This window comes from Pleurodeles waltl, chromosome 1_2 (genome assembly GCF_031143425.1).
Source record: "Pleurodeles waltl isolate 20211129_DDA chromosome 1_2, aPleWal1.hap1.20221129, whole genome shotgun sequence".
Taxonomy (NCBI): domain Eukaryota; kingdom Metazoa; phylum Chordata; class Amphibia; order Caudata; family Salamandridae; genus Pleurodeles; species Pleurodeles waltl.
In genome coordinates this window covers 749098714-749115324 of record NC_090437.1, presented here as the reverse complement: position 1 = coordinate 749115324, position 16611 = coordinate 749098714, and the positions used below count along the sequence as shown (strand labels likewise).

The 16611-nt window shown below is 41.5% G+C and overlaps 1 protein-coding gene across 6 annotated transcripts in view; it reads right to left on the bottom strand.

Annotated features, from left to right (window-relative positions):
- The window catches only part of FNIP2 (folliculin interacting protein 2), a 328137-nt gene that overhangs the window by 36211 nt on the left and 275315 nt on the right, over window positions 1–16611 (bottom strand). For all 6 annotated transcript variants that reach the window (XM_069243372.1, XM_069243380.1, XM_069243398.1 and 3 more), the window contains one exon: window positions 4696–4852. In XM_069243372.1, coding sequence (XP_069099473.1) covers window positions 4696–4852 — 157 coding nt within the window. The remainder of the gene's footprint in view (window positions 1–4695; window positions 4853–16611) is intronic.

The window sequence follows — 16611 nt, the reverse complement described above, 5'->3', positions numbered from 1 at the left end:
AAATATAAGATAATCCTTTAATTGGTATCTACAAATCTTTAGTTTCTTTTAATAGATCAGAACTGGCATTCCAATCATGTCTCATTAGAACGACTCATGATACTGCATTCATAATTAGCTAACAGACTGTGTTTTTAAATCAGCCTGTCTCAGTCAATATAGTTCAGGCATCTGAGTTTTTCAGGGCGCCGAGTACTCTTAGCTCTTAGTTGCGATAATGCGTCTGTGTTCTAAAACGAGCAAATCTCTATAGCTTGAAGATGCCAAAATAGCTATGATAGCTCAGTTTCATTACAATGAATCATTGGTTGACCATCAATAGATGTCACTTTTAATTAAGCTTGTGACTATAGAACTGGTCATCATTAACCCCACAAGAGCAGAGTAACAATTAAGCTCCTAGGGTAAAGTCTCCAGATTGGTACAGGTGCCATCCACATAATTGTGGGATACCAATTTCATTTCTTTTCCTGGCCCTATAGGAACTAATCAATGATCAAAAAAATCCCTTTTAAAAAGAGGAGGCTATCATTCAAGGTAGAATGTACAAAGTAGGGTTAAAAAAAAGTGGTGCAAATCATTATTTTCCTCCACAATGTCATACCACGTCATACATTTTCAGTGACAATATAGACTTGTGATACTTTATTTTTTTTCAACTGTTCTTTTAACATTCGTGTTTTTTGCTAAACAATATGCAACCTGTTTTAGGGGCTGTAACATCACTTAAGGCCAGTATCTTTAGTCATGGCTATGTGCAAAAAATATGTAACTGGTTCTATTTGGAATTTGATCGGTTTAGTATGACCCTTACACTTCAGAGTCCTGAAACTGAAACAGCAGCTTGGACTAAATGTTCTACGTCCGAGGCAAACAAGACCCTGTCGGCATATGGTGTGAACCTTTCACTGTCACTGGCTACCATCATCCATTTTTAAGAGAGGATGTTAATTGGTTCTACATGAAGTTACTGTTATAGTCTTAGACTGCGCGTTTTAAAACATCCCTAGACAAATATTATTGAAGAACATAAGAAGGCAACTCCCATGGAACGTATTTCCTCAAGGTCAGCAACGTGAAGAATTATTTTACCTGACAGAAAACAGGAATACATTTTGATTGTTCATACCTAATAGGACCCCTAACATATCAGGGTGTAAAACCCCACATTACAGCATGTATACACCAGAGGCTATTGTTCAAAGGATGCTGCACTTACAGATCCTACTTGTAGCCAGATGATAATTTTAGATTTTATTTATGACTCATAATGACCATCACCAAATATAAGGGGTCTGCTTTTGTTAAGTGCAAGGAAATGAGCTCGAATTTGTTCTTCACAGGGACTCCACAGAGTATTCAGGAAAAATAAATTGAATCCTTTCGTAATCTTGGGCTTGTTAAATGATCACAATGAAAGGCAGTAGACGGCGACTCTATCCGGCAGAATGCACGCTTGTAATTGCTAGTAGTTACATACGGTTTGAGGTATGAAGTTGAGCCCAATTAAAAAAGTAAAAGGTCACAACATTTTATTCAACTCTTTTAGGATCTTAGAAGTCTAAGTCAAATCTCTGGTATGCACAAGTTTTAACTGCTACACTTTTAAAAAGTGCATCCTTTCCCTTCTCAGTAACTGGGACACTAACTTTCAGCTAGGTCACGCTAGTGTGCTATACGAAGGAGTCCAATAAAAAAAATGACTTTACTTTGGTAATGATATTTCTGGTGGACAGATAAATCTTCCAGCAAATTCCTCACCCCAAGAATATCGCACCAGACATCAGACTGGGAGGGAAAACATTCCCTAGAAAGAGGTCTCCAGAGCTACCGGGTAGCACAATGTGGTTTTACCCGCAACTCTGAGCGAGTCTCTTGAGCCCTGGGAAAGGAGTTATTTTGGCATTCATCACTGAAACACTCCTTTACTTTCTCTGTTGCGGACAATCTCGGTCACCTTCAAGACTCCGAGAATGGCATCTTAGCCAGCTTTGACTTTGTCTTAGGTTACTGGGAAGGAGCCCATGGAGGTGCAGCGTCAGGAGGAATCTGGTTGGGAGTCGCTGGAGTTACCAAGATCACAGTGTGGGGTACAACTGTGGGTGCAGGAGCTGTCCTGAACAAGTCCAACTTTGAGACCTTGATGTAAGTATGGTCAGGCAATGGAGCCAGGAACTCCATTATCAATGACAAGTAGGAACCCAGCATCAAGGAACAGTGCTGAGACTCCAAACAGTACCATAAGCAGGACTGCGTCTTAGAGGAAGAGGACTTCTTTTGCTATGGTTTTATTTTTGTGCTTTCTTTGGGATGATCTTAAGGAAGCTCATTCACTGTGAAAAGGTTTACTTGAAAGTGGAGGAAACTGGCCACAAACAGCTTGTGTTTCCAGTGCCTTGAAGCACAGCAGCTGCACACAGCAGCACTGTGTTCCAAGTATTTGAGTCCAACAGGAAATCTACTTTGCGACGTTTACAAGAAGGTTTAAATGCAAACATTTCTGAGTGAGGCATTTGGGACAGTCACTATCAAAATGCTATGGAATTTCGCTGGTAAAGCACCAAGAGTGCTCAGGATCTGTATTGATGAGGCATACAAAAATAGCGACTGACATCAGTGTGAGCGCTGCCACCTAACATACTCAAATGTCACCATGTCAGGCGGTTGAAGTTGAAGCTGAAGCCTCATGGTGCCCCCAGGTGGTGCTGGAAAGCTATGTCTGGAGAAAAGATTTCCAGACCAGTCTAATACCTAGTCATAATCGTAGGTGAGAAATATGTGGAAAGAGGCATTCATCAGGAACAAACTCATACAAAGATTCCATTCAATGTAGTGCAAAATGCAGCAGGGTCTGGCGAGTCTGTCGTTTAAGACACACAAAAAAACAGCCCTAGCACTATTTACCCATCCATGATGAACGTTTGTTCAAAGTAGCATGCCCAACATTTAATGGCATATATGATATGACCCTTCTATGTACTTTACTTCTAAAATTAGCTGCTATTTCCCCTTGCAGTTTCTTACAAAGTTTAGCAGTCAATATAACCTAATAGCTACCTTCACACATGTGTCAAAGGACAAATACCAATTTTCTTTTCAGACCATCCTGACCAGAAAAAGGCCTCCTGGCACACTTCCACTCTTGCACTGATCTGTCAAGCTTCAGTGGCCTATTGAAGGGAATTATTCATTTTTGATGTAGAAGGTTAACAGCTGCTAAAGAGACCCTATCCAGGTATGAGTGCTATGCAAGTGGAGTGACAATCCCTCAGTCACCCAGAAAGGCTTCATTGCATTGAGATAATAGGGGACCACACTTTCGCATAGAGAGCGTGTACCTAAGTATCTGCAAGTCTTCAAATAGGACAAACTGACATAGCACCCAGTTTCATGCATTTGGAAGTCACCAACTATTTTTGCATTAAATTTAAAATGTGCAGATGGGAACACATTCTATGAATAACTTGTAACTTTCTGACGAGGAAGGTGACCACAATTCACTTACTCTCCTTTTGAATATTACTGCCATTCTGAATGTTACACTACTGTGATTAAGAGCATTTTGTTGTATAATGTAAACTTTTTAATGTAACAGTGAACAATTTCTGTTTGTCTTGTAGCTTGCACAAGTACACTGTACGTTAATATTATTACAGTGGCATATATTCTTATTTTTTCCTTTCTTTATTTGTATCTTGTTGATGCATACAGCCCTAAAGAAAATGCTGCATACATCAAATTCACGTGTTGCCTGTCACTGAGATGATTCACAAGATTTGCACTCAATTAAAAAGATTTTAGATAAATATTTGTGTTGCATAGTACTTTATTTTCTAATGCAAATTTTATCTTATGTAAATCGATATAAAATCTATTTTGTAATAAACCAAATTGCTGAACCACATTTATATTGTGCAGTGAATTTAATAATAGATTATTATGTAATGAATATAATGCAATGTAAAGAATATGAAACAATATTATTAATAAACCTACTTAACGATAGGTTTTCTCTTGCTGTTTATTAAATGTCTGTTTTCTAAATAGGCTGGTATTATGGTGTCCGACCTGGTGGGTTTGAGCTTGTGCAGGACCACTGGTGTATGCCTACCCATATATGTCTTTCATTCTCTAAATAACCCTAATCCAGCTGACTAAACCTTAGAACCTCTGAGAGGCAGTCAGAGCGGAAGAACTGCACTTTCTCCAGGCTTCACTAGGCAGTCCTACTGGAAATAATCTGGATGCATGTAAAGTACTAACCACAACAACATGACAATTTCACTCTCAAGAATTTCCTGCACTTTAACAACAACATCATTATTCTTACATCACAGTAAAATAATTGTATTATGCCAAATAATTTTAGCTATAACTGCAAATAAACAGATTGTCAATTTGCATCTCCAAGCGATGCTGAAGCATGGTAAGGTCTGACAAAAGAAAACAAGTATTTTGCACCAGGTGTATAACACACACTTTTCACTGCTATAGCAATACAATAATGTACAGAAGAGTGGTAGACCTTAATTTCAATACTTCTCAGTTTTTGAAACAACATGCCAAGCTACTGTGATCTTAAAATTAATAAGAACCATATTGCAATTGTAAAATACATTAAGCTTGATGCAGCAGCAGGTAGAGTTCAGTTCGAGAATCTCCTGACTGTTGGCCTTATATGTGTAAGTCACTTACGTTCATGGCATGGTCCAGGTCAGCCATCAAACACTGCTTCAATTTTTCATCATTACTGATTCCATGCAGAACAAAATCAGGCAGGTATGTAGAGCAATAACCACCAAAAAGTGACCTGCCAAAGTGGTTCAAACTTTGACTGCTGAAGAAATCCGACCTGAAATGTACACCAATAAATTCAGCAAATTATATATCAACAAGCATCTAATGTACATGCAACACAAGCTGACAGCTACGATATCTTCAGAGTATTCTTGTCCAATGCACAAGTTTGCAAAATTTTGATGTGAAAGAACCAGACCCCAGCACAAGAAAACGTAGTCACATTGACACATGATGATTCTAGACCGTAGAGAATGTAGGAGTGGCTGGACAATAAACATCTATTATCCTGCATATGCTCATAAGGCAAGGAACACTCATCATAGGGGTAAAGAACAGTTTAAATGAAATGTCCACTATCACAACACTAGGTCATTTGATCATTGGATAATAGATGGTGAGGTTCTAAGACCTGACTCATTAGCAGCTACAATTTCCAAATGAAAGCAAAATCCCCTTGGGGATCCACTGTGCTTGTTGCACCAGGAATACACCTTGGAGTACACTGTGCCACAAACTAGAACAAAAAAGATTCTAAATTGGAAAACGATTTCTTTAACTGAAAAATAATTGTGATCACTTGATCTGAACCCAAAATGAAGTGACCTCAAACTTACACAGGAAGAAACCTATGAGGCTAACCCCAAATAACATGTCTTACATTAAAGTGATGTTAGGCAAAATCCCTTTAATTTTGGCAGGGACATGCACCTAGTCCAAGTAGGGACCACACCTCTAGTCAGGGTACATCAGATAGACACTAAAAGATAATCTGTGCTCATCCTCTGGTAGCATAGCAACACAAATCCAATAAGTAGAAGTCGAGTTATGAATTTTTAAAGAATAAAGAGGGTTGTAGTGCTTAGAAGTAATGGGGATTATCTGGTTGCACTGGACCGGGGCAAAGTCAACAGTTCAAGCCGACCGCGATACAGCGCAGACCAGGGACCAGAGCCACGCAGGCACGGTGACCAGAGTATTTTGACCCTAGTTGCAATAGCAAGATGGCAGACGAGCAGAGCATCGAGTGAATCGTTCATGTTGGGCCCGCAGTCAAGGTGATGCATCAATTTTCTTCATGCAGTGGTGGTGATGCGTCGGTTCCAAAGACGAAGCGCCAAGTTCGAGAGGATGCAGTGACCTCTCTAAGCTGCTGCAATGGCAATACACAGTTCCGAGCATCAGGCTCTCAAAGTGAACTTTTGGTTCCGAGAGCAATGCGTTGTTTCTACTCCTGCAACAGGTTCAATGAGCCAATTCTGCTTCAAGAAGACTGGAAATGCATCGATTTTCTTGGCGCAAGTATCTGGGTCCACTTGCAGTGAGCCAGGCACAGAAGCGGGGGTAGAGATATTCTTAAGTCTCAAGCAAAAGGAGGCAAGCCAACAAGCTCTTCGAGATCACTTCAGTTGCAAAGCCGAGTCCAGCTCTCCCTCAGCAGGGTCAGACAGCATCTAGGCAGCATAGCAGAAAAGCAGTCCTTCCAGGTCAGCAGTCCAGCAGAGTAACAGTCCTTGATGCAGCACAGCAGTTCTTCTGTCAGAGTCCAGTTGTAGGTAAAGAAATGTCTGATTTGGTGGGGTCAGAGACCAAGTACTTATACCCAGTTTTGTCTTTGAAGTGGGGGTGTCTTCAAATAAGGGTATTTGAAATGGACAGAGGCCCTCCTTTCTTCCCAGGCCTTGCTTCAGTTCAGTAAGGGGTAATCAGCCCTTCTATGGATACAGGCCCTGCCTATTCAGGTGTAAGCACACATAAAATACAGGTGGTCCCCAAGGGGGGGAAGTGTAATCCTCCACTTCCATGGCAACAGCTTAATAGGAACCTTTCTCCAGAAAAGGGATTACATTTACATTTAATAATGTAATTTACTTATATTCCAATAAATCAATCAATCAATTGGAGAAAGGCAGCAGGCACACAGAGCTGTAAGAGCAGAGAAATTTCTACTTTCTAAAAGGAGCATTTGTAAAAAAGTAATGTTAAATCAGACTTTACCAGTAAAAAAGAATGCATCATTATGATTCCAACTATATGAAACATGATGTAGCTACTCCTTTCCGATTGTATAATACAGTCTACATATATATTAAGGAATTCCTAATGCTGGCCTATGAGAGGAGTAGGCCTCACAGTAGTGAAAAACGAATTTGGGTGTTTTTCACTTCTAGGGCATGCAAAAATGCCCTATCTTTTACTTACACAGCACCCTGCCTTATGAGCTACCTAGGGCCTACCTTAGGGCTGACCTATGTGTAATAAAAGGAGGGGCTTGGCAAAGGGTTTTAAATGCCAAGTCGAAGTGGCAGTAAAAATGCACACACAGGCTATGCAGTGGCAGGCCTGAGACATGTTCAACGGCTACTTGTAAAGGTGGCACAATCAGTGCTGCTAGTCCCCCACGTAGCATTTAATTTACGGGCCCTGGGAATATGGTATACCACTTTACAAGGAACTTACAAGTAAATTAAATATACCAATGTTACCCTGTTTAGGCACATGCACTTTAACACTGGTCAGCAGTGGTAAAGTGCTCAGATTCCTAAGGCCAACAAAATTATTCAGCAAAATGAGGAGGCTATTAGGCAAACAGTTTGGGCTGACAGGTCTAACCTTAGTTCAGCCGAACAGCCAGGTCCTCAACGACTTTCGGAACTCTGAAAGAGATGGAGCGGTCCAGAGATGAAGGGGTAGTTTGTTCCACATTTTCGCTGCAAGCTAGAAGAAGCGTTTTCTGCTCCAGCTTTGTCGGGAGCGAGGGGTGTAGGTTAGCGAGAGGGAAGCACAGCAGAAGGGTCTGGTGACCTGATGAAAATTCAGGAGGTGGTTCATGTAGGTTGGTCCGCAGTTGTGTAGGGCCTGGTATGTGTAAGTCAGCAGTTTGAACTGGAGCTATCTGAGGTAAGGGGTGATGTGGGTTTCTCGTAGGACGACGAGACTGGCCGTGGCATTCTGTATGGTCTGTAGCCTTCAGAGTAGGTGGGCTGCGATTCCTGCATAGAAAGCGTTGCCGTAGTACAGTCAGCTTGAGATGAGGGCCTGCGTGACACTGCATCTTGAATTCTGGGGTAACCATCCAAAGATCTTGCGAACCATGCGTAGGATGAAGAAGCAGGAGGAGGAGACGAAGTTGACCTGGGATGTCATGGTTAATTTGTTGTCCATTGTTGTACATGAATGCATCATTACCAAAGGCATCAACGGCGCGCAGCCTGTCCTACAGCTGCATCTTCACTGTGCACCGACTGCAGGCAGTAGTACTGCATAAATGTGTGGGTGCTCTGCCACACTGCAGCACAGCAAATCTTTTCCAATGGCACACCTGTAAACAGAGCAGCTGTGGTGGATACTGCCCTTGTTTAGTGTGCTCTGGTTTTAGATGTCAGTGGCTTACCTGCCTTTGAATGACAACACTGGATCACAGTGGAAATACATCTTGCGATCATGGCCTTAGTAACTGCAGCTCCTTGATGTGCTAGACTACATGATACAAGAAGTAGATCATATTTGCGTATGTGCTTAGTATGATGCAAATAGTATTTGAGGCACCTCTTTACATCCAGAGTATAAAACGACTGTTCAGCTGAGGTGGCAGGATTTGGGAAAAAGTGTGGAGAATGATTGAGTCATTCAGAAGGAACTGAGTTGGTACTTTGGTAATTAATCGAGGATTCGTTCTTAAGAGAACATAGTCATTGGTAAATTGCATGAATGGTTCCTGTGTCGTGAAAGCCTGTATTCTGCTGACCCTTCCAGCAGAGGTAAGCACCAGTAACAATGCTACTTTCCAAATAAGAAATCTTAAGCTTGTTCTGTGAATAGGTTCAAATGGTGGTTTCACTAGTTGTGACAGAACTATATTGAGAGGCCATTCCGGGGGCGGAGCTCTAACCGGAGGGAAAGCTCGGAATAATCCTTCCGTAAACTTGTCTACTGTTTCAGAGCAAAGGGAAGGAGAATAGGTTGACCGTCTATATCTGGATATTGCTGCAAGTTGGACCTTGAAAAAGCATGCACCAATTCAGATTTAGCTGGTGATAGCAAATATGGCAGAATCTGTTCAGATGATGCTTTCAAGGGGCACAGGTTAGACTGTTGACTCCACACACAAAATCTCTTCTATTTTAATCTGTACATTTTGTTGATGGATTCAGTTCTTGCGTTGGATAGGATAACTCCACATTAATGAGGAATGTTTAGGTCTTTAAACTCATGGAATTCAGGAACCATGCACAGGAATGGAGAGATGGTGGGTCTGGATGGATAATTTGGCCCTTGTTCCTGGTTAATAATGTTGGTAGTGGTCGGAGGTAAATAGGTTTGCATTCAGACATCAGGAGAGGTTCTGTAAACCAGTGTTGCCGAGCCACCTGGGAGCAATTAGGATCAGGCAACAATGCTCCCTCCTTATTTCCCTGAGAACTTTCCGTACAAGAGGGAAGGGTGGAAAAGCATAAGCATAAATCTCTGACCATCTTGTCAGAAGGGCATTCCCCTCAAAACCCTGGAAGTGGGTACCAACTGGCACAGAACTTGCATTTGGTGTTCTTGTCTGTCACTAAAATATCAAATGCCGGTGTACCTGAACATGAGAAAACCCTGTTTAGTGGCGTCTGACCCAACTCCCACTCGTGACAACAGTCCTGATGAGTGTATCCGCCAAAGTGTTGCTGATTCCGGACACATGTTCGGCTCTCAGGGATATGCTGTGAGTAGTGAGCCAATTCCACAGATCCTGAGCCTCTTGGGAGAGTGTTAGCGATCATGTGCCACCTTGCTTGTTAGTGCATGCTGGTTGTGTTGTCTGTACGAACTAGCACCTTTGAGCCTGCTATCCTCAGAAGGAAAGCTTGTAAAGTAAGCAAGATAGCCTTCAACTCCAGACTGTTGATATGCTAGGTTTTCTGTTGCTTCAACCATTTTCCCTGAATTTGCAGGTCTTGCAGGTGTGTTTTTTTACAAACTCTAGAACATGGGAAACAAATGTTAGGCCCTGAGACAAATGGGAATCCTGGGACCACCATACTAGGGCATTCTTCATGGTTGGAGTCATGGTCACAGTGTTGAACGATTCCTCCGTCTGGATCCATTGCTTCTGTAATTCTTCTTGAAGTGGTCTCATCTTCAGTTGTGCAAGAGGTACTAGACTGATTGCAGAAGACATCATGCCTAGCATGGATTCGTACAGCTGTACTGAAGCGCACCTTCTTTTTTCAAGTTAGGCTGCCAGATCTCTTTATATGTGTTGTCTGTCTTGGGATAGATACGCCTTGTTGAGTATTGTGCCCAGAAGAGATCCTAGAAATGGTATGTTTTGTTTTGGGATGGTAACTGATTTTTGCAAATTGATTGCGAGACCTAATTTGTGAAATAGGTCGAGACTGGTCTATGTGGTTTTGGATGTTTGTTGCCTGTGGGGCCTTGAGTAGCCAGTTGTCTAAGAAAGGAAACGCTTGATGACCTTGGTTCCTGCGAGGTGCTGATTTCAATCTGAATGACAGGACTTTTAATTGGTAATGGGTACCGGCTACAGTGAAGGTAAGATATTGCCTGTGCTTGGGATGAATGGGGATTGGAAATATGAGTCTTTCAAAACAAGAGTTGTCATCTCTTCTCCGCTGGTCAGGAGGTTCAGGATATCTGAGAGGGTGACCATCCGAAATTATTTTTTGCGTAAGAATTTGTTAAGTTTTAAGTCCAGGATGGATCTTCATATCCCTGTTTTCTATTTTATCAGGAACAATCTCACATAGAGGCCTATGCCTCTTTGAGAAAACAGAACTTTTGATTGCTCCCTTTACAAGCATGGTGACAGCTTCTTTTTTCAATATGTGAAGACAAGGGTGGTGCATTCCCCTTGGGGTATAGTTTGGTGGTGTTTGTATAAATTCTAGAGTGTGACCATACTCTACCAGGTCTAACACCCATTTGTCTGATGTTATTAATTTCCATTGACGTAGATGTTTGGAAATCTTCGCACCAACCAGATGAAGAGCAGTGTCTGTGGCCAGTACCCGGTGTAGGTCACTGCTTGCAACCGGTCTCTCTAGTCTGGGAGGTTTGTTTTCAGCTGGGCCTTGTTTAGTGTAGGCCACTGCCGGTGGCTGACAGTACTGTTTCTGATATGTTGCCCCGTACTGTGGCTGAAAGGGCTGATACTGCTGGCGCTGGTATGAACCTCTGTAGGATGAGGATCCTCTTCCATGAACTCCCCGAAAGGGAACTATTTTATACTGGAGAGTGCTGAGGGAACTTGCAGTATCCATATCTGTTTTGTGGTTTGTTTTGTGCATCGTCAATGTGCTTACTGAATAATATCTCTCCGTCGTAAGTCTTATCTAGAACTTTAGATTGTACCTCTGGTCTGAAAGATGCTGATTTCAGCCATCCTTGGTGCCTAAGGACTGCTGCTCCAGACAGCCGTTGAGAACCTGTTGAGGCGATATCTAGTGTGCAATCTATTACATCAGAGGAGGTGCGCTCTACTTCCTGTAAAATATTGCTCGCTTCTGGCTTTTTATCTTCCGGGATGAGGTCTATTAGATTGCCAGTGGCTGACCACATGTGCCTATCATAGCGGCCTAAGATAGCCAGGGCATCTTCCGCTTGGACTCCAGTGGCAGACATGAGGGAAAATCTTTTGCCAACTTTTTCCAAACATCTACCTTCCTTGTCTGGTGGTGTGGAGATGGGCACATAAGGGTTCTTGGAGAGTCTTCGAGCTGCCAGTGAAATAACTGAGTCAGGCTTGAGATGACCAGTTAGACAAGAAGTATAAGGCCCCTGAGAATTCCCCTGCATGCCTACCTGGGGTGTGGTGCTGCCGCCACTGTAGCCGGGTTCTTCATAATTTTTATACCCTCCACCCAGATGTAGTGGATTATGGGGATGGCTCTCACTGATTACCTAAAATCAAAAAGCAAACAATCATCCTGTTTGATGGAAGTCGGAAGGTGAAATCTTGTGGCTGCTCTATCAAGTTGTGAAACCACTCTATGTCCGCTGGTGGAAAATCTAATGGATGTGGAGGTGATGGTGTGGGAATGTGAGATTTATCCCACTCCTTTTGTGGAGAAATATTCTCCTGAATTTCTCCTTCTTCTCTTTCATAGTCAGACGAAGAAGGGTTCTCTCTAGGTTGTGCTGCTATCGTTGGAAGTGGTGTAGTTCTGGGAGTTACAGGAGGAGGAATACGCTGAGGCGTAGAAGTTGCAATAGGCTGAGGTGGTGGCACCTGATGTTCTCTCAGGAAATCTCCTCCTATAACCTTGCAACATAGCCTGCAAGTTTTGTACTAAGCAGATAGGCAATCGTACTTCCTCCTGTCTTGCTGATGACAATATTGTTGTTCATAACCTCTCTTTTGTGGAGGAGCATAATACCAATGGTAGTATTGGTCATCATCCTCATACTTCTCAGCATTATCATCCTGACATTTAACCAAGAGTTCAGCTGGACTGTGTGCAGTTCCAAATCGTCCTTCTACATCAGACTCCTCTATAGCTAATATATGTGAAGGAGAGACCTTACTTGGAGAGGTAATAGCTGGTGTAATTGTCTTTGTGGCCACTATTATCATCGTTGACAGTCCTGTCGACGATGGAGTCGTCAACGTGATATCAGACAGCTTGGTCATCGTCGCAGACACTGATGGTTTAGCCGTCGGTGGTGCCTTCTTTGGTGGTGTTGTCGTCGACGGTGGTGCAGTCAACACAGCTGTTGTTTATGGTGGTGAAATCCTCCTCGACGGTATGGGTGCGTCGATGGCCATTGTCATTGTTCCTGCCGGCGATGGTCTTGTAGACGAGACTGTCACAACTGCTGTCGTTGACTTGAGTGCCATTGATGGTGATGTCATCGACTATGTTTTTTTAGCAATCGTGGACATCGAAGTTTCTCCTTATTTGTGAGATGGAGTAGTGGGCTGAGAAGGGACCTTCTCTGTGGTGTTTTTTCTCGTTTCCGAGAGGGTCTGTATGATGGGATTTGAAGACCTTCTCAGCTTCCTCAGATGTTCCCTCAGAGGACCTTGCCCTTTCTCTTGACCTTTCTAAGTGTTGCTGTCCACTTCTGTGGTTGTCTTTTGGCTCTTAGACATCTGTAGCCACAGAAGTAGCCTGCCTTCTCTGTTCTTTAAGGTCGCTGAAGAAAAGGTTCTACATATTTTTGCAGCCCTTCACCTGGTGACTGGGATAAAGGCAGTAAATACATTCTTTATGTGGGTCTTCCACATGCAGACATTTTCTGCCACAGCACTAGCATAGGAATAGTCCTTTTTTAGAGGTTTCATACATTTTTGGTTGAAATTGTATTTCGAAGAAATGAAAAACTAAGCAGAGCTCATGGAGACTCCCTTCACATGATGTGCGGTAGAAAATCTGAGGAAACAGCCTCTCTTGGGAGTGTCCTTGAGGCAGCTGTCACCCGATTGGTCATAATCCAGGTTTGGTCCTTTTTTTTAAACTGACAGATATGTTATTAAAGAGGCTGTTCATTGCCATTGACACCTATGGTAATTATGCATACTGCTATGTTATGGTACCGTGTGACCCCCCACCCCCAACTTCGAAGACAGGGAATGATTCAAGCATGTGCATCTATGAAAGATCCAATACTGGATAATTAGTAATTATTCCCTTTTAACAAAGCTTTTGTTAGCAAAGTGTGGCTAAATCACATTTTGTGAGCGGTAAGTTCAGAGATCAACATCTAAGGTAATAGGACAAAATTGAGTCAGTTGTTTTCTGCGATTCTCATAATATATAATGTTTATTTAAATTAATAATTCCTTTGCCGACCACCTTCCTTAGAACAAACAATTACAGGGAAACAGATCATGGAGCATCAGGTCTATTATAGTAATATTTGCAGGCATCATGTTGCAAGCTTTTCCAATTTCTGTTGCAAAGTTTGTTACACAGTCCACAATAAGTAGCACTGTATAAATAAACATACCATGATGCATTATGAACATAAATCTTCATCATACAAAAGAAACATCTGACGTGAGCTAGAAAGAAATATTTTAAGCATTTATAAAATCAAAGTTTAAAGTGGGTTAAGGCTTAAAGTAAAACATGGATTTGGGAGAGAACTAGTTATAATTTCATATTAGGCTGCATTAGAATTCCTCATTTAATGATCCCTTCAGAAGCTGCAGCTATGATAGTCATCTGTACCATAAGCCTAGTACATTAAACTACTTGTAATTCCAACGTGTAAAGCCAGAGAATCCATACATGAGCCAGTTAAAACATCTGAGGAGAATGTCCTTTCTGTCCACTCACTGGTTTGTTTCCAACAAGAACGTCTGTCCTAAGTAACATTAGGCACCATATTTGAGCCAGGGATGAAAAGTTAACCTTATTAATGAGAGACTATTGATTAAACAGACCAACATTAATACCTTCCACTATTAACTTCTAGGAAAAGATTATCATTAAAGGGAACTTTGTAAACTAGAATACCAGAGTACAAAAGTGGCTTAACTTTTGCAAGTAAAATTTCATAAGAGCTAATCTTGGACACAACGTGCACTTTTTCTCTTCAGACTGAAACGTATTGGGATGAAGAACCTCGTAAACAGTGTCATGCTCTGCATAAAATGCTTCAAGTTGAAGTACTGAACCTCCTACAGTAGGGGCTATCCAGAAGTTCATAAAGTTAAAGTTGTCTAGAATAACTGGTTAAAAAAAAAAAAAAAAAAAAGTTGGTTTCTCACTGGGAAAAGAAATCTAGCTAATCGAAATAACTGTCGTCAACTTCATTGGAAAAACAAAAAAGACTTGCCTTTCAGTAGTTCTGGAAGTATTAATGGCTGCCAAAAAGATCTTACAGGTGTCATCATTCCTGCTTGCAGAACCATGTGAAGAGTAAGCCTGACAACACCACCAGAGGTAACTACTAAGGATCTCCATCTTCAAGGTCAAATAGTGGACAGGACTGCAAGTTAATCTTTTGCCAATAGAACCACTCGCTCCCATGGCAAGTGCTGCTGGCACTGAAACTTCTTAGATGCCATTAGTTTCAGCTGAGTTTAAAATGCAAAAGAAAAGGTACTGCTTGAAAAAAGCAAAACCCTTGTATTTATAACAAAATAAGAGAAGCACATCTTACTCCCTTCTGTTGTCTTCGACGTCCTCAGGGATTTATGAAAGACTGCCTCAATGACCTGCTGCTCTCATGATTGCTCCTTTTTATCGCCACTCCATTCTTCTACTGCTCAAATGTCCAGCTTGTTACACTCTCTCAACCCAAATCTTCTCAACCACATCCACATTTTTAACCTCCCTCCTAATCTCCCTGTCCACTCTTATCCGGCTTTATACACATTTCACCCATCTCCTCACCCTCAATCCAATTCTTTCTCTCCCCCACACCTGCCAGTTTTTTTCTACCTATTTCTAAAATGAAAAAGCAAACAATTTTGAGTTCCATTTTTCAAAAATTGTTAACAAAAATATAATGCTTATAGGATATATAATTTCTGGAAATAAGAATATTGCAATATTTTTATTTGCCAGTCTTTAAATCTACTGAACTTAATGAGAAGGGTCAGTATGTCACATCTTGTCAAAGGAGCGATCATTCCTTTTATTTTGACATTCTAGGCCTGTTTAGTGTTACTCATTCCTAAACTCATAGAGGGCTTGGCACAGTGTGTCTGATCCTTTTAATGATCTATCCAAAGCAGGCTTAAGAGTGTTTCACATTCAAATATTATTTTGAAACTCAACACAATGTCACAGTAGTAGATAGCCCATTCAAATGTGAAAATACAATTCAGCGACCTTGGTCCTTTCAAAGAATCATAAAGATGCCATATTGTTTTGATTTCAAGTAAGTCTGAAAATACAAATTCAACTTAATGCATATCAGGTAGCGAACAAGGAGTTCAGAAGCTCAAAATCAATGGCTCTTTGTCAAAAAACAATAGCAACAAACAGGCCTTAAATGTTATTTTCCTTGTGGCACTGGGTCCCTAAAAAAAATCAGCAGTTTGGGGCTCTACCTAAGGATAGTTCCATCTCTGCATATTTCACTCCTTCAAGTGAATATAAAGCAACACAGGCGATGTTTTGGCAAATATCAATTGCCAAACCTTAATGACGAGTCGACAAAAAAGGTGGAAGGTGCACCCTCCACGTTTAAGTAAAATCATGCATTTAAAAAAATAATAATAATAAATGAGGAAGAAACTGAGCTAAGCATCCAGAGAAGACTGGTGTAAAATGGGTTAACTGCTTTGGCTATTACAGAAGAGGATGCAACTTTCTCTTCTGTACTGAAAGATTTATCATAGAACCAAGCACACGTATCTAGCACTTAACATGTAGTAGCTGGCTGTAGGCCCTACTGAAGAACAATGGTGGGAGATTGAGACAGTCAGACCAAGCTTTAAGGGTTGCTGCAGCTACGCAAATTAGAAATCTGCAGACACCATGTGGAAATAGAACCTCAATGAGAATCTTCAAAAAGCAGCAAAGTCTTTTGTTGGTTCTGTCACTCTGAAAAGTGTCTACTATAGCCTTCGGCTCGGGCCTTTAACACGGGTTCTAAGGCTATTAGAACATTCTGCCACTCGGAGGCAGAATGTGCTATTAAATAAAACAAATTCCTCACGGAGCACGAGGGGATTAAAATCCGCTCGGGCTCCGTGAGGCTTTGTTCACAGCTGTTGCTGTGACCAAAGAGAACATTGGAATGTAAAAGCCCGGAGCACTCCATTGTCTGCAATGGAGATCCGAACATTCCAATGTTCTAATTCTCACTGGAATGGAAGAAAGAAAAGTGAGGAATAAGAAGTGAGAACAG